This window comes from Neopsephotus bourkii, unplaced genomic scaffold, assembly GCF_033783945.1.
Source record: "Neopsephotus bourkii isolate Nb327-2 ecotype Australia unplaced genomic scaffold, CSIRO-AGI_Nbou_v1 NB_1780, whole genome shotgun sequence".
In the NCBI taxonomy this organism is placed as follows: Eukaryota; Metazoa; Chordata; class Aves; order Psittaciformes; family Psittacidae; genus Neopsephotus; species Neopsephotus bourkii.
Genome location: NW_026902254.1, coordinates 12,708,222 through 12,732,416, shown reverse-complemented (window position 1 = coordinate 12,732,416; position 24,195 = coordinate 12,708,222). Strand labels below are relative to the sequence as shown.

The 24,195-nt window shown below is 40.0% G+C and overlaps 1 protein-coding gene across 10 annotated transcripts in view; it reads left to right on the top strand.

Moving 5' to 3' along the window:
• Positions 1-24,195, top strand: part of APBB2 (amyloid beta precursor protein binding family B member 2) — a 135,016-nt gene that overhangs the window by 73,087 nt on the left and 37,734 nt on the right. For all 10 annotated transcript variants that reach the window (XM_061379813.1, XM_061379819.1, XM_061379817.1 and 7 more), the window contains 2 exons: positions 15,145-15,291; positions 19,665-19,792. In XM_061379813.1, coding sequence (XP_061235797.1) covers positions 15,145-15,291; positions 19,665-19,792 — 275 coding nt within the window. The remainder of the gene's footprint in view (positions 1-15,144; positions 15,292-19,664; positions 19,793-24,195) is intronic.

Genomic DNA, 24,195 nt, shown 5'->3' with positions numbered 1-24,195 from the left:
GTCATGAAAGTGGCCTGTAAATCACACTGTCAAAATAATTTTACTGTTTGTCCCCCAAAGAGTTAGTATCCGTCTCTCTGCTGCTTTTCTTGCTATAGAGGCAGGTATGTGTGTTTTGGAGGCATCCTATGTTTGCTTGTTTCTGGTCTTCTCCAGAAGCAGATGTCCTGGCTAGACACTGGGCCATTTGTAAATAATTAGCATGTCTCATTGGTGTTAGAATGAGTCTGATTTCTGATGCAAGTGAAGACTTAACCAGAGAGGAGGAGTTTTTGCTATTTATATTAGTTCTAAGAAAGGATGATCTTTGCAAACAGGGAGTATTTCAGCACTTTCCAGCAGTTTCACAGCTCACCTCATTCTGCATGTAATCTTCTCATGAGGATATGAAACAGTACAAAAAGCAGCAGTTCAATTAATTTCAATGAATGGACTTGAATCAGTTAATTAAATCTGAGGAGTTTATTCCATCTTAAATCTCCTTATGGAGATAGATTAAATTGGAAAAGAAAATTCGGCTTCTTTAACAGTTTCTCATCCAAAAGGGTACTTCTGCTTTTTGGGTTTGTTTTTTATTGGCCTGGGCTAGTTTTACTAATAAAGTAACTGGTCAGCTGGTTCAAGTATTACCTTCCTTTGATGGTAAAAACTTCTTAACCTAAAATTTTGAGGCAGGTTTGGTGTTTGTTTTTTTTTTATGTTTAGCTGTCTTGTGGTGCATTTATAGCAGGTGATTATGTCTCTCCTTCAGCTTAGTTTTATTAAAGTAAACAAGCCACGTGGTTTTAATTATTCATAATGAGGCTAGAAGGGTTCTTGCCATCTCCTTACGAGTCTGTTTCCCTGACTGTTTTAGCAGCTGTTTGCTGTCTTCAGTTCTTAACCATGGCAATCAGATTTGTTAGTTTGGTTGGAGTTTTTCCAGGGTTTCATAGGGTAGTTTTAAAACATCCGTATCTCTGTTGGAAAGTTCTTGACACAGAATTTAATTTACTTTTTCAACTCCTAAGTAGGTAATCAGTTCAGTTGCAACTTAAGCCATAATTACAGCCAGTGTTTAGAAGTTTCACCAGAAGGAAAGTTCTGGGCTTCATCTCAACAATTTGAATAGCACCGTGGTCAGGAGGGGGGAGTTGTTTGGTTTGGGGTTTGTTTTGGGCTTTTCTCAAAGTATCTTATTGCCAGTAGCTGAAAGCTTCTTGTGAATAGCAGAATTTTTGTATTTTGGGGATTAGCCTGAGCAGTGTGTGCATAGTTCTTTTGCCACTAAGCTACTGCCAATAGAAAATTAAGTGCATCTTTGGAGATACTGATTTTTGCATTGGTGACACCTTGTGGAAGTGGCTTCACAAAATGCAGTAAAGCAGATTATACTCAGTGCTCACAGATAATCCTTAAATTATGTTGTTAAGTATTTGAAATCAAAAGAACTATAGAGTAAGAGTTCAGTAGTTTATAAAAAATAGTTGCCTTTTCCTCTTGGCTTATCTTAGGCTTTCAGAGAAAAGAATAACAGCATGGGAATAAAAACCCTTTTTTTTTTAAACAAACAAACAAATCCCCAACATAAACCCAAAATAAACATTGTAGTGGAATTTGGGGTTGGAGTACTTTTCCTTGATGCTTTCAAACCCAAAAAGGTGCCCTTAGTTTTTTCCCACTCTCACCACCACAGTGGCTTTCAAAATGATGTGTTAAAATACAGATCTTCTGTTTGTAACATCAGTGAATAACTGGAAAGAGGTCAGTCTTGACAATCCCTATAGCATAGCAAAAGTTTACTTTCCATCCTTGCAGCTTCTGAGTAGCAATGGTGAGTGATGGTGACAGCAATTACTAAACTGGTTACTTGTTTCTGATTTTGGCTGTTTCCTATAAGCTATGTTAAGGTATCACCCCAGCTATGAAGATGCTGCCGGCAAATGATGCAAGTGCTTGAAAGCATTCAGCTTCAAAAGCAGTTTTAGAAATAGCAGACTAAAGCACTAAAATACATCTCAACATTTTATTTTTTTCTTCAAAAAAAAAGTCTTTATTTTTTTACATTAGAACTTTTGGAGAGTGTGTTTGCTTCTCCGTTATCTCTCTCTGATTGTTATTTACTACTGTTGACACCTATTGTGTCATTAGGTGATGTTATAAGTGGTAATGTCATAATGTGAGGTACCTCATAATACAGATTTCCATCTAGAGGATGATTACTTCCACCTTGTCCATAAGTGTAGTCTTGTTTACTCAAATGTGGAAATTAGTCCAGAGCAAAAAAAGATGTAACATTTTCCCAAATCTAAGTTACAAATCTGAGTTATAATATGCTTAATTCATAGAATTGTAGAACAGTTTGGGTTGAAAGGGACATTAAAGATCATCTAGTGCCAGCCGCCCTGCCAAGGGCAGGGACACTTCCCACTAGACCAGGTTGCTCAGAGCTCAGTTAAGTGGCCTTAAACACTTCCAGGGATGGGGTATCCACAACTTTTCTGGGTAACCTGTTTCAGTGTCTCAGCACCCTCGCAGTGAAGAATTTCTTCCTAATATCCAATCTAAATATACCCTCTTTCAGTTTAAAGCCATTACCCTTTGTCCTATCCCTATATTACCTTGGAAAAAGTCCCTCTTCATGTTTCTTATAGGCCCCCTTTAGGTACTGGAAGGCTATAAGGTGTCCTTGGAGCCTTCTCTTCTCCTTATGGTAACAATTGTTAAAATATATGTATGATATAAACATCTGTTTCTTGAGCCCTTCAAGATTTATAATTAGATCCTGCAAAATGTTGCATGTTTTTCATTCCTAGAAATCCCACATATCCTTGCAATCTAATTAGATGTAAAGCTATCATGCATGATCAGGACATGGGTGATTGAACAGCAGGACGAACAGAGACAGAGAGATTTCACTTGTAGCCTTCCTTAGAAAAATATATCACAAAGCCATTCCTCACGTGAAAGAGAAATGGAAACTGCTTTAAAAGTTACTATTATTTTCCAAGGTTTATAATACCATAGTTATGTATTGAATTACCAGTGTTAGCTTTATTAAGATGTAGTGTACCAAAGGGTTGTGTTGGGTGCTGGATTTCTACAGGATTGGGAAAAGAGAAGGTAAAATATAGGATCATGTTTGTTCCAAATCGAAGTATCTCCTTGGCCCATAAAGTTTCAGTATTGATGGTGACTTTGTCTGCCATAGGTCTGTTGACCAGGAATTGTTGTTAGAGTAGTAAGAACATAAATAGCAATTACATAACAGGAGGATAAATGATGCAGATGGGAGTTGTGTGGATTTTACTTTTCTCTTGTAGCAGTTACTGCTTTGTGAGTGCCATGAGTAGTTTGTTGCATGGGCAGTTCAGGTGCATGCTGGTGACCTCTCCTCACAGGCAGGTAGTTTCCTTCCCTGACTGCCAGCTGGGAGAGGTGGTGCTGGAGCCAGCATGAAATCACAACCATGGTGCACCCAGTGTGCTGATGTTGCCTCTGAATAGCAAGAAGTCATTTCCAGAGTTGAAATAGTGATGTTAAAATTGTAGCTACTCTCTCAGGAAGTGTTGGCCATGTTTGAGAAAACATGAATGGACCTGCCTCTTTATTTTTTTTAATGGTGCTGTTTCTTCCAGTGGTGGCTGTTTCAAGAAGAGTATTCTGTTGCTTGACTGGGTCAAAATGCCACTCTCATCCTCAGCACTGTTTCTCATGGATATGCATGGTGCATTTTTTTCTTGGCTAGGGTCTGTGTATGGCATCTTGCTGTATGCAACCATTTAACAAACCATGGTTGTTGATCAGAACATAGAATCATAGAATGGTTTGAATTGGAAGGGACCTTAAAGATCATCTAGTTCTAAGCTCCCTGCCATAAACAGGGACACCTTCCACTAGACCAGGTTGCTCAAAGCCCCATCCAACTTGGCCTTATGTTAAACGTGGAAGATTGGAGTTTTCCTGATGTTTCTTAATGGCATGGATCTACTTTTAAAAGCTGTTCTGTCAGCCAGTTCACGTTAATTGGCAGTAGCTGGGACTGGCATCTGGGCATCTTGCTATTCCTTATGCCTGTATAATGAAAACCAGAAGAACCTATCTCCTGCTCTAAGAGAGATCTTATTTTTTTTCCTTGGAAGACTCTGTGCTTCCTGGCATTTTAATTTTTCTTATTTTTAGTTATTTCTCGTCACAATTCATTCTTTGTTTTGTGGTGCACCACACTGGGCAAGGAGTGCTTTGTGTATAACTGATGGAGTCCTCAGGAGTGGACAGAAACCAGGGTAAGAAGCAGTCTTCATTGTACTTATGTCCCACAGGCAGAAAGCTCCTGTTGTCATTCTGCAGACCAATAGATCAGTGCTCAGGCAGCTCCTAGTTTAGCTCAGCTTCTGCTGATATTGCTGGCAGGCGTTCCTATCAGCTTGCTGACATCTTTGCTAATATACTGCAGAGGTAATCACAGCTTGCAGCCTTTCATACTCACCACTGGAGACCAACCATTTCAACTCTAATATCTAGCCTGTGTCAGCTCCAGCTTTAGAATGGCCCATTAGTTGTGTACTGCTTTTCAAATGTCTGTTCATCATCTTGGTGCCACAAAATGAACTGATCAGACGATATTTTTGTATTTCTCTTCAATTGTTTGCATTACCTTGCCAGTGTAGGGTAGCTGAGGGAAATTACCTGTTCTAGTCTGCAGTGTCACAAAGCTTGCCACTTTATTGCATAGATTTTTAATGAGAAAAACTGAGTGTGTTTATATGTGTGCATGTATATATGTAAAAATGTGTTACATTATATATCGTATATGCACAGTTTGAAAACAGCATAGTAGAAGCTTACTGTATTATTTGTCTGTTACAGACTTGCTGAAAGGTACATTTATGGAGAAAGTTAATTTAAAAATTAATTAAAATGGAACATTGTGTGAATAACAGAGCAATGTTTAGGTAGCTTTAGCCAACATGTATTTTGGTATATGTATTTATTTTGGTATTAGTTCTGCCTTTAAATCTCACTATGAAAAAGCAAAAGTTTTCCTTGCCAAAATTTCCTGCATTTCATCAAAGAAAAGAGGGAGTGGGAGGTAATACTTATCTCTAAAGAGATTTGAATACAGGAGATACGCAGTACATCATGCTGTGTTGCCTGTATGTGGGTATGCATTATTCCATATGGTTGAAGGTGATTGCTCTGTGGTGCTGGAGGGAGGCAGTGTGACATAAGGCAACGTGAGTCCTCAAATGTGGTCTACTAGGGCTCAAGATTTCTAGACTAAGGGTGCATATTTATTTGAGTCTTTTTCAAAGAGTGGGAATCGATCGACTTCATTGACTTTGGATCCTGTTGTAAGCATAATTTCTGCAGAAACCAAATTACTCTTAACAATGTTGCTTCTAAAGAGACATGAAATCCCGAATCCAGTGGAGCTGGAAGGTTTTTCTCCATTGATTCAGCAAGGTCAAGAGTTCACCTAAAGGCTTTTTTGGTGTGGTTTGGTTTGGTTTGGTTTGTTTCATGGGGGTTTTTTTGAGGTTTTTTTTTTAGTTGGATGTCAAGCATATTATCTTTGAAATTATCACCACAGTATGACATAAAGTGCTGCTGGCTGCCTTAGAACCACCTACATCTATCACCCTGCAGGAAAGCCCACATCAGAAAAATACCACTTTAAGGTTGAAGTTAAAAGTGCAGAGCATTATTTTTTAAGAAATGAATGCACATTCTTTCATGCCCTGTAAACTCCTGCATGGCTTGTCTTTACTGACAAAGCATGTGTGTTGGGGTTGTTTTCATGTATTGCAGAATAATGAAACCTGTGTGAATTATCCTAACAGTTCAGTTATTCTGCAGGATAGATCCTAATTTGAGCATCATTACAGCTATCAACCTTTATTAGTTTCTAGTGAAAAATATTACTGCCTTTTCTTCACTGTATTTTGCTGTATTAAAATGAAATCTAAAACACCCTTAGCTCAATCCAAAGTACATAAACCCATCCCTTTAGAATGTAAAGTCAAGGTATCTGCAAACCATCTAAAAGCCATTTATTTACTGAAAAGACTGGAAGAAAGAATAAAGCAATTTAAATTTCTTCAGACCTACATATAACGAAATAGTAATTGTAGAGAAATAATAGTCTCCCTTCCATTTTTTGCTCAACTGACTAGATCTTTTACTTGATTCAGAAATACAGTAATGAATAAGAAATTGAGATTCAAAAAATCTTGAACCAGCACAATAATCCTGCAGCATTTTCTTGCCTTGAGAAGATTTGACCTCTGGCTGTGAGCCAGCAGGAACCACCGAGGCAGAAGTATTAAACTCAAAACAAGGGAGGGACTTTTGTCATTCTATGCATTGGGATCTGTGAGACTGAAAAATGAGACTCTAGTGTCTTGGAGAAAGAGTAAGGGACTGTGAGAGCACAAAGTTCAATATTGACCTCTGGAGAAGTAATTTGTTCTAAAGGTTATTTACAGTATTTGTAAAGCCTTTGCATTTTATTCATTTATAATCATCTGGTTGAAATAGGAATTACAGGGGATTTCTGCACTTTGTTGTGACCTGAGTATCTGTGTGCTTATTTTGCTCTTCATGCACATTTTCAGCAATTCAAATAATACAGCATGAACTGCAACAGAAAGCTGGAAATGTTGAATAATCTCATTAGCATGTTTTTGATTCTCCATGTTTAAGTTTTTGTAATTAAAATTTTCTGTGTGACAACTGTCAGTGTTTGAGAAAATGTATGCATTGCTGTCTATTCATGTCAATTAAATGGAAGTGTTTGCTTTTTCATTGGTTGCATAAGATCTTTTATTCTTTTGTTACTCAGATGAGCTTTGATCATCTCCAGTATTTTCATCTGGAATCAGTGCAAGCTTTCTTGATATAGAGCAGGCAAATATACTTGAACATACTGCTTTCTCAGAATAGAGTGGCTCTAGTTTATGATACTTGATCTTCCAAAGCGCAAAATATGATACTTTATTTTAAAACTGTTAAAGAAATGCAATTTCCAACATTGTGTTGGCTGCATGAGAAATGGTTAACTGTGTGACCTACATGCTGTGTCTCAGGCAGAGGCCTGCTCAGTCGTCTGTAACAAAAAGTCTTACTAAATACTGCAATGATTTATGTATGTCTGCAGACAGATATAACCTTGAAAAAAACAGAAAGGGAAACAAAGGGAAACTACTCAGAATCATGTCCTGTAGGTTCAGAAATAAAGAAGAATTTAGTAGCAGGAATTTAAATTGCCAAGGCAAACATATTCTAATATAGATGTTCATAGTGGCTACCAAAAGCTGTGTGATCTGAAAAACAATCAGCCCATGGTTTTGTAATGTACATTAGGTGGTTGTTCTCAGACTAATGTTCTCATACATTTTCTCCCTGTAATGGGGTCTTTTCTACCCATGCCCTTATGATCCATCCAGTTTCCAATGCTACCCTGCCATCAGTCATACATAATTCATCTCTTGGCCTCTGTCTGGTAGGGTATTAGATTTTCTTTGGTTCCTTTGATTTTATTGTTTTTAATGTTACATGCTTAGCACTACATGAGCAACAGTCAGTGTGTGGCATTTGCTGACATGCAGAGAGCAGGGATTTGTCACAGTTCTGTGTTCCTGCCAAAGCTCCTTCAGGAGTTCCTCTTGGAAAATCTGGTACAGAGCAAAACCCTACCCTGAGGTAGAAGTTTTGCTATGCCAGAGAGCAGAAACGTGGTTCACAGTTCATTCATTCCTTCAGACCTACAGCTCCCCAGCTTTACGCGATGCTTTAGGTCAGAACTTCACTGTGAGTGAGGTTTACAGCTTTTTAGAGTTTGGATTACGATTTATGAGTTTGGTTCTTTGGCTACACATCATTAACTGTTTAATATTAATTGAATTTGCAGCCATGTGAATATATGTTCCCCAGAACTGTAAAGCTGAGCAGTGATACCTGTATTTTCATTTCTGTTCACCTCCCTTTTCATGAGGCAGTGTGTGATAAGGTAGCCTTTTTTCCCCCGTGTGTTTTCTTTACACAATGTCCTGTGTAGCCTGGCAGGAAATGCAGTGTCTCCAATTAAGATGAACGTACAAGACTATTAATGTACCATGGTTTAAGTGATGTTTTTTCATTCACTTTTCTCTGACGCATGGTGTTTGTGGTAGTATCTTTTATCATCCCAGTCCCAAGCAGCAGTGATCCAAATACAGTACACAATTCTTGTCTCTTTTATCCTACTGTATTTATCAGCTTTCTTTGGTTTTCTTCAAACCTGTTTTTCTTTGCCAGCTCTTGGAAGGAGTCTGGGATCAGGCAGTTTCCCTTATCTTTATTTAGATATTGTTATTTAAATCAGCCTATGTAGAGTTTTGATTTTAAGATAAAGCAGGTGGTCTGACCAGGCACAGGAAACTGTAGGATTTCATTTTGTAAGTTAATACTGATAACATATAACATGATATAAGGGTTATTTGTTTAGTCTCTGACAGACAAAAGAAATTAGGTAGACTACTGTAAGCCAAAAGCTGGCATCTGGATTACTTTGACATTATGATGGGCCAGTTATTATGATTTGCCAGTAATTCTGTGAGCCTGGAGCAGAGGTACGTAGCCAACTGGCATTACCAGGATTGCCTGTTTTACTGGACAAGGAGAGCTGCAGCCTTATTTTCAGGTTGGCTTGTTGTCCTGGGTTCAGCAGAGGCAGTCATATTTCTCCTTCCTAGTAGCTGGTGCAGTGCTTTGGGTTTGATTTTTCAGCCTGGGAACAATGCTGATAACACTGATGTTTTTAGTTGCTGCTCAGTAATGTTTACTCTGACCAAGGACTTTGTGAGTCTCATGCTCTGCCAGGGAGGAGGGGAAGCCAGGAGAGAGCAGAGACAGGACACCTGACCCAAACTGACCAAAGAGGTATTCCATACCACAGCACGTCATGCCCAGGATGTAAAACTGGGGGCAGTTACCCAGAAGGGATAGATCACTGCTCTGTTGGGCTGGGTATCAGTTAGCAGGTGGCGAGCAGTTGTATTCTCTTCCCTTGTTATTTCCCTTATCGTTATTATTATTGGTGGTAGCAGCAGTGGTTTGTGTTATACCTTAGTTACTGGGCTGCTCTTGTCTCAACCCATGGGAGTTACGTTCTTTCGATTCTCCTCTCCATCCCTCTGGAAGCTGGCGGGGTGGGGAGGGGGGGGTATGGGATGGGGTGAAACAGAGACTGCATGGTTCTGATTTACGGCTGGGCTTAAACCATGATAGTTCTTTTTGGCGTCCAACGTGGAGCATGAAGGGTTGAGATAACGACAGATCTGGCCAGAGTGTGTCTAATCGTATTTGTGATAAGCATTTATTGTTTTGGATTAGTATTCACTTGTCACAATGCTGATTTATTGGCTCTCAAAGTTGTTGCTCTTGATCTCACAGTTTCAGCATGTCGTACCTTACTTACAGCCAGTATTTGCTGTGTTAGTGTTTATTGGCTGGGGGCCTTGGGCTAAGGTTCTTGTTTCATTGTACTTTATGGTAATGACTTGTAATACAATAGAATCATTGATCATGAAACTGATCTGGCTTGAGTTCCCAGTGTGGTCACCACCTCTATACTTTAGGAGGTATATAATAGAAATGTTTAGCAATTACACATCTTTTTTCCCCTCCTTGGGTGGTCAGCCTGTGAGGGAAACGTTCCCACACACCCTAGTGACAAGTACAGCAGCTATTCAAACTCTGACTACAACAGATAGTGCAGCTACTCCAGCTCCAAGCACAGCAGCTACACCAGCCCCAGTGACAAGTACAGCAGCATCATTTGAGAGTTCTGCAAGTTTTGAATGGCTTTTAGGTACCCTTGAGACCTGTCTGCTGATTGTGATGGGGATCAGCATGTTGGCACACATATAGAGTGTGTTTTACCCATGAACATTTTGTCTGATCTTGAAAGTTAAGCGGAGTTGTGTTTGGGCTTTGTCTAGGTTAGACGACGATATAGGAGGAGCAAGAGATTTTCCCCAAGGCTGGACAGTCACGAGTGGCAGGGTGTATGGGACAGTATGGGCAATTATCTAGGCCAGTGGACTCCTCCAGTGCTTTGGAAGCATTGGAGATGGAAGACAGATGTATGGAGTCCCCAGCAACAAGCTGCAGAAACTGCTGAAGGGGAGGGTGAATTATTTTGAGCCTGGTGGGCCTGTGACACTTCAGGCCATTAGGGCAGAGATGCAGCATATAGATGGACTCATGATCGAGGGGTGGACTTAGCAATGGACACTGTTGCTGAGTTTATTCATGTGTGTGAACACTGCACACAGCCTCTCCTGCACTGAAAAACTGTTACAAGAGATGGAGCCCGACATCATGGACTGGATGGACTCAGCAGGTTTATAGGGATTGATCCATGCACTAAGGAATGATCTCTCTCTCTCTCTCTCTCCCTCTCTCTCTCTCTCTCTTTGGATATATATATATAAGAGTGATGGTGTATTGAAAATGTGGGATCTGAGCTTTACATAAATGGCATGGAATAAGGGGTGGATACTGTCCTGGGTTCAGCAGTAGCAGTCATTTTTCTCCTTCCTAGTAGCTGGTGCAGTGCTGTGGTTTTGAATTTTGGCCTGGGAACAGTGCTGATAACACCGATGTTTTTAGTTGCTGCTCAGTAATGTTTGCTCTGACCAAGGACTTTGTGAGCCTCATGCTCTGCCAGGGAGGAGGGGAAGCCGGGAGGAAACAGAGTCAGAACACCTGACCCAAACTGACCAAGGAGGTATTCCATACCACAGCACGTCATGGCCAGGATGTAAAACTGGGGGCAGTTACCCGGAAGGGCTAGATCACTGCTCGGGTCGGGCTGGGTACTGGTCGGCAGGTGGTGAGTGGTTGTATTCTCTCCCCTTGTTATTTCCCTTATCATTATTATTATTGGTTGTGTTATACCTTAGTTACTGGACTGTTCTTATCTCTACCCGTGGGAGTTACATTCTTTTGATTCTCCTCCCCATCCCTCTGGGAGCGGGGTGGGGGAGTGATACAGAGACTGCATGGTTCTGATTTACGGCTGGGCTTAAACCACGACACTTGTTTTGACTAGATTTTAGTTCCAGCAGAAAAGAAGGTTCAGTGAGCAAAGTTCTTTCAGGTCAAAGGAAGCACTTTGTCTCTTGGCTAATAAATATCAGTGCTGGGAGCCAGGGAACAGTGATGATTCGTGGGTGAGAGAATTAAGCAATTCTGCTGTTGTGGCTAATTCGGCTAGCCCTATTTAAGAATTGGATCATACCTGATGAAAGATACAAGGTGGTTTGTTTCTGCTGGGTTTTGCGCTCTTTTGTTATAAAAAGAACCTCTGAGTCAAATTAGGGGGGAAAAATGCACCAGCTATAAAACGTGAAGTGGATCTCATGTAGTACAGTTCCTGGCAATATACAGAGGGCTGCAGAGCTCTGTGCACACACTTCCACTGTTCTTCCACCCCATAGCTCTGTGTGTAAATACTTCTGTTAGACTCATACTGAATGTGTGGTATGTATTGCATGTTACTCTGAGTCATATTTTCTGGAGCTGAAATATGCATGAAGGACTTCATCACTTGTTAATCATGCCATCACATGTATTCAGTTGACCAAGAAGTAGAAGGTTTTGGGTCTTTGCATATGTTTTGAGTGAAAGAACGCATCTTGTATGTGTATACTCAGGTACACGCGTTGTCTCATGAGTGGGGTGTTGGGTCTGTCTGGCTTTTATTGAAGAGGTTTTTTATTTTCAGTGAGTCTTTGGGAAATCTCTGTGTTTTGATGAAGCTGTTCAGAAGCACTTTATTTGGCTTACAGTACGGGCTTGTAAAACACAAGCACAAGTTTGCTGGGTACCAGAAGCCAAGAGGGTTTCTCACACTTATCTGGCTTGGAAGTGCCAAGAGAGAGTGGAAGCAGGGAAGGAAACCAAGCCCTTCACAAGAGGCGAATATTGGGGTGGACAGAAGCATCCCATTCAACTCGCTCCACTGTCATGACAGTGGGCTGGGAAGGGAAGGAAATACAGTGGGTAATTTTAAACATATAAAGAAATGGCCAGGAAACAATACCAAAACAGTTCATCATATTTACTAATAAGAGATTTATCTCTTGTCAACTCAAACTGATTGTCTTTCATGAGGTTTTTGCCTTCTTAAGATATACTCTGTTCATTGTATCTTTGTGTTCAGAAAGCAGCTAACACATTGCAGACATGGTTGAGATATGAAGAATAGTGAGGAAACAGTACACTTTATATATTTGGTTCTTCACCTCTTTTAAGATGATGTAGAAAATGTTTCTCTCTGGTAGTATGCTGTTACTCAGTTTAATGTTGAAATACTTGTAAAAAACTTCTTTCTTCTGGCACAGGTAAAAATCTGTGTTTTAAAAGCTTGCAAAGATAAATATTTAATACCCTAATGGGCATCACAGCACTTTCAACAAGACTCACGAGCATTTAATGTGCCAGAAGCAATTCTGCCATCTTGAGATTAAATGACCTTAATAATTGCTAAAAAAAAATATTTTAGTACCTCTTGTAGCCCTGAAGTGAAGAACTCCCCTGAGTGCTGAACTCTCCTTTGTTTCCTCTTTCACCTTCTCCTTCATCTCCCTTTAAAATCTGAAAGTCAGCATTTTTGTGGGGTTCCAGAAGAGCTGGGTCAGGAAGCAGCAATGTAGGAGAATTTGAATATTGGTTTCCTTCTTTGCAAAGCAAAGGAAAAAAATCAGTAACACATCCACAAGAAGAAAAAAAAAAAGATCTGGAGGCATGAGAGGCTTTCATTTCTTACCCACACTCACACAGGGTTTCACACAATTTGTAGAGTGTATGTGCTGTCTGATGCCTTAGATGAGATACATCATTAGCAACTTGGAGTAGGTGCCCAGAGGTACAAGAGACAGGCTTAGGCTGAATTTTTTGCTCGGCAAAGTAGGCTGAATAGGTGCATTGTGCAAGCTGAAAGAAGGCTGAAAGAGGAGAGAATTTTTAGAGGGAAGGAGGGAGAGACACATTAATCTTTTTACCCACTGGTGAATTTTATTCCTCCCTTAGTTTGCCAAAGTTGGCATATTATGCATATTTAAAATACCTTGGTGTTTTGGGTCTTGTTTTGAGGACAGTGTTTCCCAAATGGCACTCCAGTGGTGGTGTGTGAGCTTAATCTACTCACTGACTTCACAGCAGTTTTTAGAAAGCAGCAAACAAATATTCAGTGTCAGCTTTTGATCTCAGAAGCTGATATATTTACTGCCATCTCAAGAAGAATAGTTAATTGGTAACTCCAGCATGGACCTGCTGTTGCTGCTCCTGGACTGGATGCCTATGTGATAGGGTCCTGCTGAAGGCAGTGGGGCTCCCAGCAGCCACCAGTTTCAGCATAACTTCAGGAAATTCCCAGGATCATTGTCTGCTTTCCCAAGCACCAGCAGGATGCTCTTGACAGCAAAGAAAGCACTGTGGCACAAGGCAACAGTGCCAAACAATGAGTGTTGGTCTTTGCAAGGTCAAAGTTGTGACAAATACATAACAGGGAACTGGATTAACTGAAACAATTGCAAGTCAGTTTGCCAGAAGAGCATAGCATTCCAGGACAGCGTAACGTTTTAGAAGAAATGTGTGAATAACACTGAAGCAAGCAGGGGTACCAAGGACTGAGAAGTAAGTGACATCAATACTTGATCCATCTTGGCAAGGTGAGGCTTGGGATGAAAGGAGATGTCATAGGATGACAGGTTTTCAGTTATTAATTGCAAATTGTACTTTTGGAACTTGTGCCTGCCGACTCCTCTACCTCTGTAGACATCTTCATGCTTAGCAAAGAGGATCTGGATGTAAAAAGTGAGTGCAGCTTCATGTCAGTGGTGGTGCAATCACTGACTCGAGCACAGAGTCACAGGGAAACCAAGGTTGGTGTGGCCTGTGCTTTTGAAAGTGAAGACTAAGACTGATGGACAGAGGCCTTATTTTAAGATGATCAGGTGTGATTTGATTTGGCAGCACTCAAGGGTGGTGTCTGTTGCCATAGTAAACACCTAGAAGATAGCAGGAATTTGGTATCATTCAGGAAGTATTGCTGAACCTTTAGGAGCTATCTTAAATGTTTGGTGTGTCCATTAAGGAGGTACAGCAGTCAGCCTGCTGTGCATCCATCACTGCTGGCGCATTGCCATTTGAGAGTGAGATAACCATACTGTTCTCTGGAGGAAATCTTGGTCTTGTAGACAAGCTCCTATTCACTTAGTGTGAGATCTGTATGTCACCCATCAGAAAGCCTGAAAGCAAATGTGCATGTTTTTTTCCAGAATTAATTTTTTGTTCTCTAGTAAATGTAGGGTAGAGTTGGTGCCATTCCGTTTCTCCCATTTAGTTTTGTTTGCAAAAAGCACCGTATGTGCAAAGTAATGTTGCCTTGGCTTGTTCTGCCAACCAAGTAGTCTGGTTGGCTAAACAGCTTTCTGCTGACAAACTGTATAATTAGGTTGTTTTATTCTAAAGATCATTTTTAATTTCTTCTAGAAAAAAACTGCTTTCCTCTTATGATAGCTTATCTTTTTGTTAGTGCTTTGAGTCTGTTATTGCTTGCTACCTTCATTAAACTACTGCAGAAATGATTACTGCAGTCCACAAAACAATTTCAGTTTTCTGGTTAAAAGCCAGGCAGTGAGTGTGAATCCCACAACAGACATAATCCACTACTATTTTCTTTCTTTTCAAGTACAGCTCTAGATACTAGCTAAAATTTCAGTTCTACTATATCTGTAGTTATGCTTTTTCCTTTATTTCTCTGTGTTTATATATAACATGCTATTTACTGCTCACTTGTTTCCTCCTTTATATTAACAAAAGTATTTTTGTTATAAATCACTACTGTTACCTCCATGGGTATCTTTCCTGGCAAGTCGTGTATTCTTCTTTGTTCCTTCAAATGTTTTCACCTTGACATTCTCAAATTATATTTTAATTTATTTATTCTTGAGCATAAGTAAAGGCCTTATCTACAAGGCCTTGATTTTGTTTCTCTTCTAGCTGGGGATCTTTAACCTTAGCTGTCTGTAGTTTCTGTTGCATGACTTGATTTCCATAGATGGATACAGCAGCGTCCTGTACATCTTCAGATGTTTTCTGGTTTCTTTTCAGTGCTTTGCTGTGCGATCCCTGGGCTGGGTGGAAATGGCAGAAGAAGATCTAGCTCCTGGAAGAAGCAGTGTTGCTGTGAACAACTGCATCAGACAGCTCTCTTACTGTAAAAACGACATCAGAGACACTGTTGGCATTTGGGGAGAGGTAAGAACAGGGTCAACTACTTCTCTTGTAACGTCCCTCTCGTGTAAGAAAATGTCTTGAAAGAACAACTGTGTAGGCAAATATGTGCATGGTGTGTGCTTGGGATTTCCCTAACCCAGCTGGCACTGCCAAGAAACATAAAAAGAGCTCAAGAAAAGTGCTGCCATTTTTAGTCTAAACTGATCAGGACAGCAGCCCAAAGATCGCACCTTCATGTTTTTGTCTGTGCTGGTATACACCTGTGGAATTACAGTGTTGGGTTCAGACAAGCCAAAATCAGTGGAGGTCTTTCTCCTGACTGAAGGTTTGAAAGTGGTGCTTTGGAACAGCATTTTCAGAGGTTTCAGTGACAAAAGGGCTTTAAGGAAACCCAGATTGGTGTGCCCTGTGCTTTTGAAATGTACGTGAAGACTGAGACTGATGGACAGATGCCTTATTTTAAGATGATTATTTTATCAGTTTTTCAGGAGGAAGTTAATTTCATGTCATCAGTCTGTCTGTTGGTTCCTCTCCAGTAACTCTTGAATCTGTTCACCAGTGTCATCCAGTTTTGAAGGATGCCAGATTCTCACACATTGAGGAAAAAACAGAGAGCCCAGCTCTTCTCTTGTTTTGCTGATGGGTCAGTGCACCTTCATCAGCTGAACCACGCAAGCTCTGTGCTTCTTTCTGATTTGGCAGGAAAGACAGGATAATGCTGTGTGATCTCAGGGGGAAACATGATGAAGGAAGCTTGAGGTATTGTGGTGTCAGAAATAGATGTCTAAAATAGATGGAGTGGAAGGTGTGGAGGGATCAGTAATTGAAACAAGAAGAAAAGGTAGGGTTATAGTGGTGGAATGTATAGGGAACATAGAAGACAAATCCATAAAAAGGCATAATTATTTCATTGTTCGTGGAACAACTTAAGCTTCATCCAAATCTTATTCTCTGCCTCTCTCCTGACATGTTTTAAGGAGGTTAGACTAATGTGGATTTACTACACACAGTTTGAATGCCAGAGTGATGTAAGAGTGAATGTTGGAAGCTTCACTTGTGTGATCTAAGTGAAAACATCACTGCCAGACAGAAGAGGAATTAAAAGAAAGACTTACCTATTTCAGTAAAAATTTCAGGAGAAATATCCTTTAGTTTCCCAAGTTGTTGTTGCAGTCCAAGGCTTGAGTGAGTGTCCTGTTACAGCCACAACAGTGCAGAGACACTTCAGAGGGGGAGCTGGGAGAAAGTGCCTGTTTAAAAATTAAAACTGTATTTTGAGGAACACATTTGGAATGTCTGTTTAAAGTAATTTCAGAAGGGGTTTTCTATGTAAGAAATACATATTGTACATGTAAATGAATAAGATAAGATTGGTCTTCTTTATCCTTCTGGGAACAGTTCTATTCAGTTAGTACAGCTAGACTAGTGATTATAGAGATGTGTCAGTCATGGACATAGACTTACTGCTGACCCTGGGTTGAGAAAACCCCAGTCTCTTTACGTGTGTAGAGTACATTGGGTTTTCATCCATTTTTCAGCTGGAAGGACTTTGATCAACTTGAAAGATATCTTTTACCTTGAAATTGCGTGCTTTGTTTTGGTTTAAGAGTTAATGTTCACATTTTTCCATATTTCTCTCTGTCAGTCCCATTGTTCTGTGTTGGAAACCCTCACAGGTTTTCAAACCAAACTGGTGAAAAGTTTTGGTCTTCTTGAATGGAAGTTTTAATTAAGAATGCTGTTCGTTAAAAAATATAAAATACAGGCCTGGCAGAACAATGCGGCACTGTGCTTGAATATGTGGCCCTTGAAGTAAATTGTCTTCTTGATTTTTAAAAGAAATCATTACAACCAACCACATTTTTCTGCTGGCAGTGTAATGCTTCAAGAGTGATTGGAAAATACATGTTTTAGAGAGGAATCTGAAAAAAGTGTGCTTGTCACTGCCATAGCAGGTGCAGCATGCACAGCAGGAATCTATTATGAAGCTAGAACCAAGGACTGCAGAGACAGTTTTTAAGATTGGCTGAAGGTTTATTTTAGCTAGAATGTAATGAAAGTGAAATTTGGGCTGGGACCATCCCCAAGTAAAATCCTGAACCTGCTGCAAAAGCTTTGTCACTGGCTTTAATTTTGGGTTTCATGAAATTCAGGAAATTCCCCGTAAATTCCTATATTCCATGGTGCTGTAGTAGAATCTAAGAAGAAAAACTTAACTCATCTGTTTATGTTGCTACTTTGCCATGCATTCTATTCATGTATACTTCAAATTCACTTCCATGAAAAAGGATCATTGTTGCCATCGACCTATATGCCACAATTTATAACACTTCCCTGAAGGACTATTGGAGTTGAGCCTTATTCCTTTATTCACTTTCTCAGTGTGGCTCTTCCTTTTCCCCATCGTGGACCATCAGGTCTCTGCCGCTCTCCAGGAGTCTGAAACACTGAGGCCCATGTTCAGGCTCCTGTTCTGTCTGAATAATTTCTTCTTGCCCTATGCAGTGTTTTTATCTCTAAAATAGCCTTTGTATAATAAGGCAACAAAACTTAGTAAATCATATTGCTTCTGACTGCAGCCAAGTTATCCCTTAAGCATTGCAAGGATAATTTCCTATGATTAATGTTGCTTATCTGCCTATTCTCCCATCTTTTCCAGCTAAATTGTATTCAGTTTTATTACCCTAATCCCAGTGTATTTTGCATGATGAACAGATTTTACCTTATTTTAATAATTTCCTTCTGGAACAAATACATAAGTAGAAACGGGTCCAAAAAGCAATCTTTGTGACACTTGGTAGCATTCTTCACACAATCTGTTCACTGCTTCTGTTCTCCAAGCAATTTTCTCACCCTTTTTCTTTGTGATGACTGTTTTCTGTTTGGTTTCCTTCATCATCCTAGCCTTCCTGGTGTCATCCTGGCTTTTGTTTTTTATCACCTATGTTTCTCTTTCTGTATGCCACAGGCATCTCAGTGCTGCTGATTCACCCCGTTTCAGTGCATCATTATAGCAGCTACATCTGTTTCGGCTTTTCTAGGAGCAGCCCATGTATCCAGCCTTGCATCTCAGCAACAGCTGTACTTTTTGCATCAGGCAAAATGTTCTTGTGTTGGCATTGCATAACCAGCCCACATCCCCTGCCTCTCCCATACTGCCTCTCGGCGCTTGCGCTGCCAGCTCTGTGTCACTGTTCCTCTTTGAATCCCTGTTAGGAGATTTGGGGATGAGAGAGGTGATCAGTAGTGACTGCCACTTGCTGTCTAGCCTGGAAACCCTGGAAGCAGGCCTTCCCAGGGTGATGTGAATGTATGCCTTAGACACAAAATTAGATGTCATTAAAACCTGAGCCACCGTAACCAAGCGGGAAGAGGGTTTCTATGTCACTGAGGTGAAGAAAAAGGTTGTTGTTGAAACATTTGTCAGTAGGAAGTCAGACCCCTTCTGTTCTTCACGTTCGTTTATAGATTCTGGCACAATAGAGAGGAAATAGATTACTCTATATTTAGCTGATAGCTTCCACCTTCTTATCTATAGGAGCTTGTCTTACTTTTCAGCAGTAGGTCTAGATGATTTCTGTGGGGTTTTGTGTTCTGCAGAGTAGGTGTACAGTCTTTGAGAAGAGAGCTATTAGATGTGATAAAAGAGGTAGCAGACCTTCTTCAAATACTAGGCATAGGAGGAAGATTAGCATTTGTGAATTAGCATCAAAAGGAAAATTGCCCCTAAATTTCTCTAAGTTTCCTCTTTCCTAAATTGCCCCAAAGTTTCCTCTAAGGGGAAAAACATTCTTCTTGCTCTTACATGCCAGAAGACTTGGGGAGAAATCCTGGCTCCGGGATTCTGCAATCACTGGAAGAATTCACATTTGTGTCTTAATGCTAGGGTTTTCCCCTTTAATTAATGTTTCTTCAAAGAGTATTCTATAAATCCGTTGACATGTACAAATTGCTGTCTGTTCCCATGACCCATTGGTTAAAGTTTATGGAAACAAGGCACATTGTTTGAAGGAAGAAACTCTGCCTCAAGAGTACAGGTTTTGATGTAAGCTGTTACTATTGAGACAGTTTTTGACTTCTCATGCATTTGGAAAAATTTACTGGAGAATGGATAAACTCATAATTTGTTGAATAACTTGGGTTGAATGAGTTAAACAGTTGCATTTAAAAGACGTCAAAGGTTTTTGTGATTGGGATAATTTAAAAATACAGCAGTAGCAAGATACCATTTTGCATCTTTTTAACACCAGAAGTAAATGAACTTGTTTTCAATTGGTCTTGGAACGAATGGAAACTTTGAGTAAATGAAGCAAGTCTAAACAGCATAGGCATAACAGACACTGATCTCAGTTTGAGAGGGGGATGTAATGTGTAACTGTACTTTGGAGTTGCAGGGCAAAGACATGTACCTTATACTGGAAAATGACATGCTGAACCTGATCGATCCCATGGACCGCACAGTTCTTCATTCACAGCCCATTGTGAGCATCAGAGTCTGGGGTGTGGGGCGTGACAACGGCCGGTGAGTATTAACTCTCCTTATCCCTCTTGGCTTGGTGCTATTTCTGGCTGCTGACAGAGAATACACATACACCTGGAGCAAATACAAACCTATTCTTTTTGAGTAATTGTGTCCCAGGGGTTATGAGGAGGTGGGCAAATTTGCCTTTTGCTTACTGGCATTACTTTTTTTAATCTTACGCTTTTCATAGTGTACCACTTACATGCTGTTTTGATAAGCCTGTATTGAGCAAACCTATCAGATTGATTCATTCAGGTGCATAAAACTGCGCATGCAACTTTATTCTGTTTTACAGATTTATATAATACTTTTAAATATGAAACCATGTGTTTAAATATGCCCTGTAGTATGTTTCTTCTGGCTATGTGAAAACATGTCTTCCCGCTGGTCCAAGTTAAATGTGCTATTTTGACTTTATGCATGTTTTCCACTTTCTTGAGGTATTTGATTTGACAGAGAAAAAATTAAGATTGAGGGAAAAGTAATGGTTTAAAGTCACGACTGTTACTTAAAGATCTTGATGTAAAACAGTTCTGAAGGGTGTGCAGACAACTGTTTGTCCCTGAAACCTGACTGCCTGTGAGCTGAAGTTCCTCCTTGCCACAGGGAGCGACTACGGGTGTACACTAACATTCTTCCTGTCCTGGAGGCAGTCTTGCCTTAGCATTCCTTCCTGAAGCGTCTTCTTTTGATAACATCCTTCTTTGTCATGTAACATTGCTGTGGGAACAGAGTTGTGAAGGTGACTGGTACACAGCTGAACAGCAAACCATCTCCCTGTCCTATTGAGCATTTTGATGCATCAAAACCATTGCCATTCAAATTGACTAATTATGCGTTCTTTGGACAGTACCCATCCTGATACGTGGGTAGTAAGAGTTGAATAATGTTAATGAGCTGCTGTGGTTTTTGCTTGATTATTGAGATACTTGCAGTAATAAGGTCTGGGGTTTTTTTTTGTCTCTGACTTTTGACGGGAAATGCCATTTCAGACCTGAAGAAATAGTTTATTGTAGGTTTAATATATAGTTTATTGTAGGTCTAATATATAAGCACACAATCAGTACCAGCCTTAATATTTCATTTGCTGGCCCAGTAATATTCTTAGCCACTTCTACCAAAATCTACTTTTTTATCAAAAGTTTGACTTCAGAGCTTTCCTGTTCTTAGCCCTTCTCAAGTATTTTCATAAGTGCTTCTACAGAAATTTTGTGTCCAGTATGTCAGGGCTGGAGCTTACTGTTTTTGAAATGTAACTTTATTGACCCATTAAAAAAATAAAAGAAAGACTAGGAAAAGAGTTAGCCATTATTTGTAACTGAACTCAGACTGGATGCGATGATAAATAACAGGAGCTCCAAAAGACACGCAGAACGAATTTATTATTGAGTAATCCAGATGTACAATGTGTTTTGGGCATAGAGAGGTTCAGTATAGTAAATGTGCTTTGAAGGGTAGCATAAACAATGTAGCTATTTGCTGAAGAAGTAGTAATGCACAAGAAAAAAAACCATGGTGACTGCAGAACCCAAGCTGAGAAAACCGTATTGTTAAGTTGGAAATTGTATGGCATCCCTTTTCATGTATGCATTAGCATGCAGTCCTTGGGCTCATCCTGGTAAGATTATGTATTGGTCCTGAGGTGAGAAACACCAGAGCCACTCACTGATTACAGAAGCATCTTTCCATGAGTTTGTCATCGTCAGAGAAAAGTGAGGGGATCACATTGTTGCTTGGACAGATTAATTGTCCAGGAAGCTGATGAAATCAGAGTTTCTGGGACGAAGCTCTGCCAGAAGTTGTTGCCCATACATTTTGTTGATTAGCTGCATCTTCTGGCCTGAGAGCATGTATAATAATTGGATTTGTTGTGAAAGGCAGTGTATCAATTTTAAAATATTGTAGAAATGTGTATTTTCCTCTATTTTGAGCTAACAAAACCCCATCCCAATCTGCAGGCCCTCCTTTTTAACTCTGTTTTGCTTATAGTAATTTATTTGGGTAGTTTTTGCTTTGGAAGATGGAGAGGTTTTCTAATGACACCTGACCAGATGATTTTCTAAGCTATGCCATAATGAAAGATTGATGAAATACAGACATCTGCTGGTGAAAGTTTAATCTGAGGATGTGTCTACTAACTCATCTCAGGCAGAAACATTCTCTGGGAGGTTGTAATCACTCTACATACATTGCACTATTATCCTGACCTCTACAGTTCTGTGATAAGTAAAGGCTTCATCATTTTGTTGGCTTAGGCTGTGTGGTGATCCTGTGTTTTGAAAGGTAGCATCTCTTGGTTTCAATTAATCAGTCAGTAGAACGTGTTTGACTTGAAGAAGCACCCTCATAAGATCGCGAACAAAAGCATGTTCCCACAAACTGGTGGCTATGAATGTATATATGAGTACATATGTATGTAGACTCTGAGCTCCTATGTTTGATACATATACATGGGCATTAAAAGAAAATAAATATACTGCATCTGTCCAAATGTTTGACAGACTGGATTTCTTGTGATACTGTGTGATTTTTAAAAGTAAAAGCCACTATACTCTGTAGAGTTGTCTTCTCTTGCTGTACTGAAAACAGAGCCATAACGATTCGTTTAGTATTATATGTAAATAAGAAAAGCCCTCACGCTTGTTTAAATAGTTTGATTTCAAGATCAGTAGGGTCATTGTCACTTGGAGGGTTGATGGTATCACAGATGTATTAGTGAACAATTGTCAGTGCTGCGTTTGCTTCTCTTAACAAGCCATCCGTGACCTTTTTTTTCTGGGCTTTAAAATTATGTTGTAAAATAGAGCCTACTGAAGCTATAAAAGGGTTGTTCTTTTCTCTTGTGAGTTGCAGGACTGTACATTAATCATTCCTCATGTTAGATTTTGTCTCCCCTTCTCGACTGGTGGTGCGTGCCCTTTGCTTTCTGAGCAGCTCACTAACAAGGAAGAGAGAAAAGGCAGTGGCCCATCAATTTTGCAAAAGAATTTCCATTAGCACATTTCCCTCAATCCTGCTTAATCTTCATTGCTCCTCCACCAATTCAAAGCCTGCCTCAGCTTTTAAAACCTCTACAGGACTTTAATTGCCTAAAAGGGCATTATTTATTCTCTGCTGGTGTCTCCATACAACAACAGTATATTCCAGCTGAAAAATTCAGTGGCTAGCTGGCCAGGAGGGCTGTGTGTGGGTTCAGGAGACAGCTTTGATAGGGCTGAATATGAAACTGGTTACTAGATATTGTGGGCATGTGGCATGTTGGATGAAACATGTAGCATGTGTCTTCATTCATCTGCCACATAGTGCAGCTTTGTTTTCTCTGTGTAGCTTGTATGTTTCCCTGGTAGGCTTAGGAGGAAGTGTGGTGGTGGTTGGTTTTTTTAAGTAGTGGAGAGGCAGGTTCTCTGATATTGGAGTTTTCTGATTATGAGGCTCTCTGACTCTAGACAGTGTGAGAGGATTGCGCTCCCTCCTCTGCCCTAGTAATGGCCTTTTTGCCAGGAGGTGGTGGAGGGGATCTGTTTATCTCTGTGGATGTCCATTGTCCTGCTTTGAACTGCTGCTGTTTTTCTGCTGCCTAGACATCAGGGAATAAAATGGCGCTGGGAATCAAAAAGGGAAGAAAGGCAGAGAGAACAACTGGATTAAAGAAAAGTGGGACAATGCATGCACCAAAGATGAGGCTCAAGCCGCCTCTAAAAGGGAGAGCAGATAGCTAAATTAATAGAAACCCCAAGTCAGGTGGACATAATCTTGTAAGGCTGGCAGAGAATAAAGTCCTAACAACAAAACAGAAATCACCTGAGCTCTGTTATTTCAGGAGATCTTAAGGCAAAAGCTGAGAAAACTTCTGGGGTTATGTGAGAAAATGGGACAAATCTGTGGAAAATGAGGAGGAAATGGTATAAAGTGGTGGCTCAGATTCATCAGAATATGAGGAATTAAAAGTAAGATACTGTTTTGCTATTATCTTGTTTCAACAGCTAAATAAAAATGGCCTGGTTTCAGAGGTAACATCTGCACTGTCCACTGACTTCAGGAAAATCTCTGTATATTCATTGTCTTTTAAAATCAAATGTCTAAATGCAGTTTTAGGAACCTTTAGACACCCAGAATTAGAAATTTTCATTTGAGCAACAGTGTTACATCAGGTTAAATGTTTTCTTCTTAGTTGTGGGTATGTGTCAACTTAACAGTGGTAGGCACTTACCTGAGTAAGAGCTGGTTTGTTAGAGGACAAAAACAGGGGGAGTGGGGAGACTGGTAGCTGTGCTGCAGGTCAAGCGCCTGTCTCCTGGGTTATGCTTGTATTTTCTAGCTGAGATTGTGTTCTTACAGATGTTACCTGGCTGGAGCTCCAATACATGTCTGTTACATGGGCATGAGATATTAGAAGGGGTACA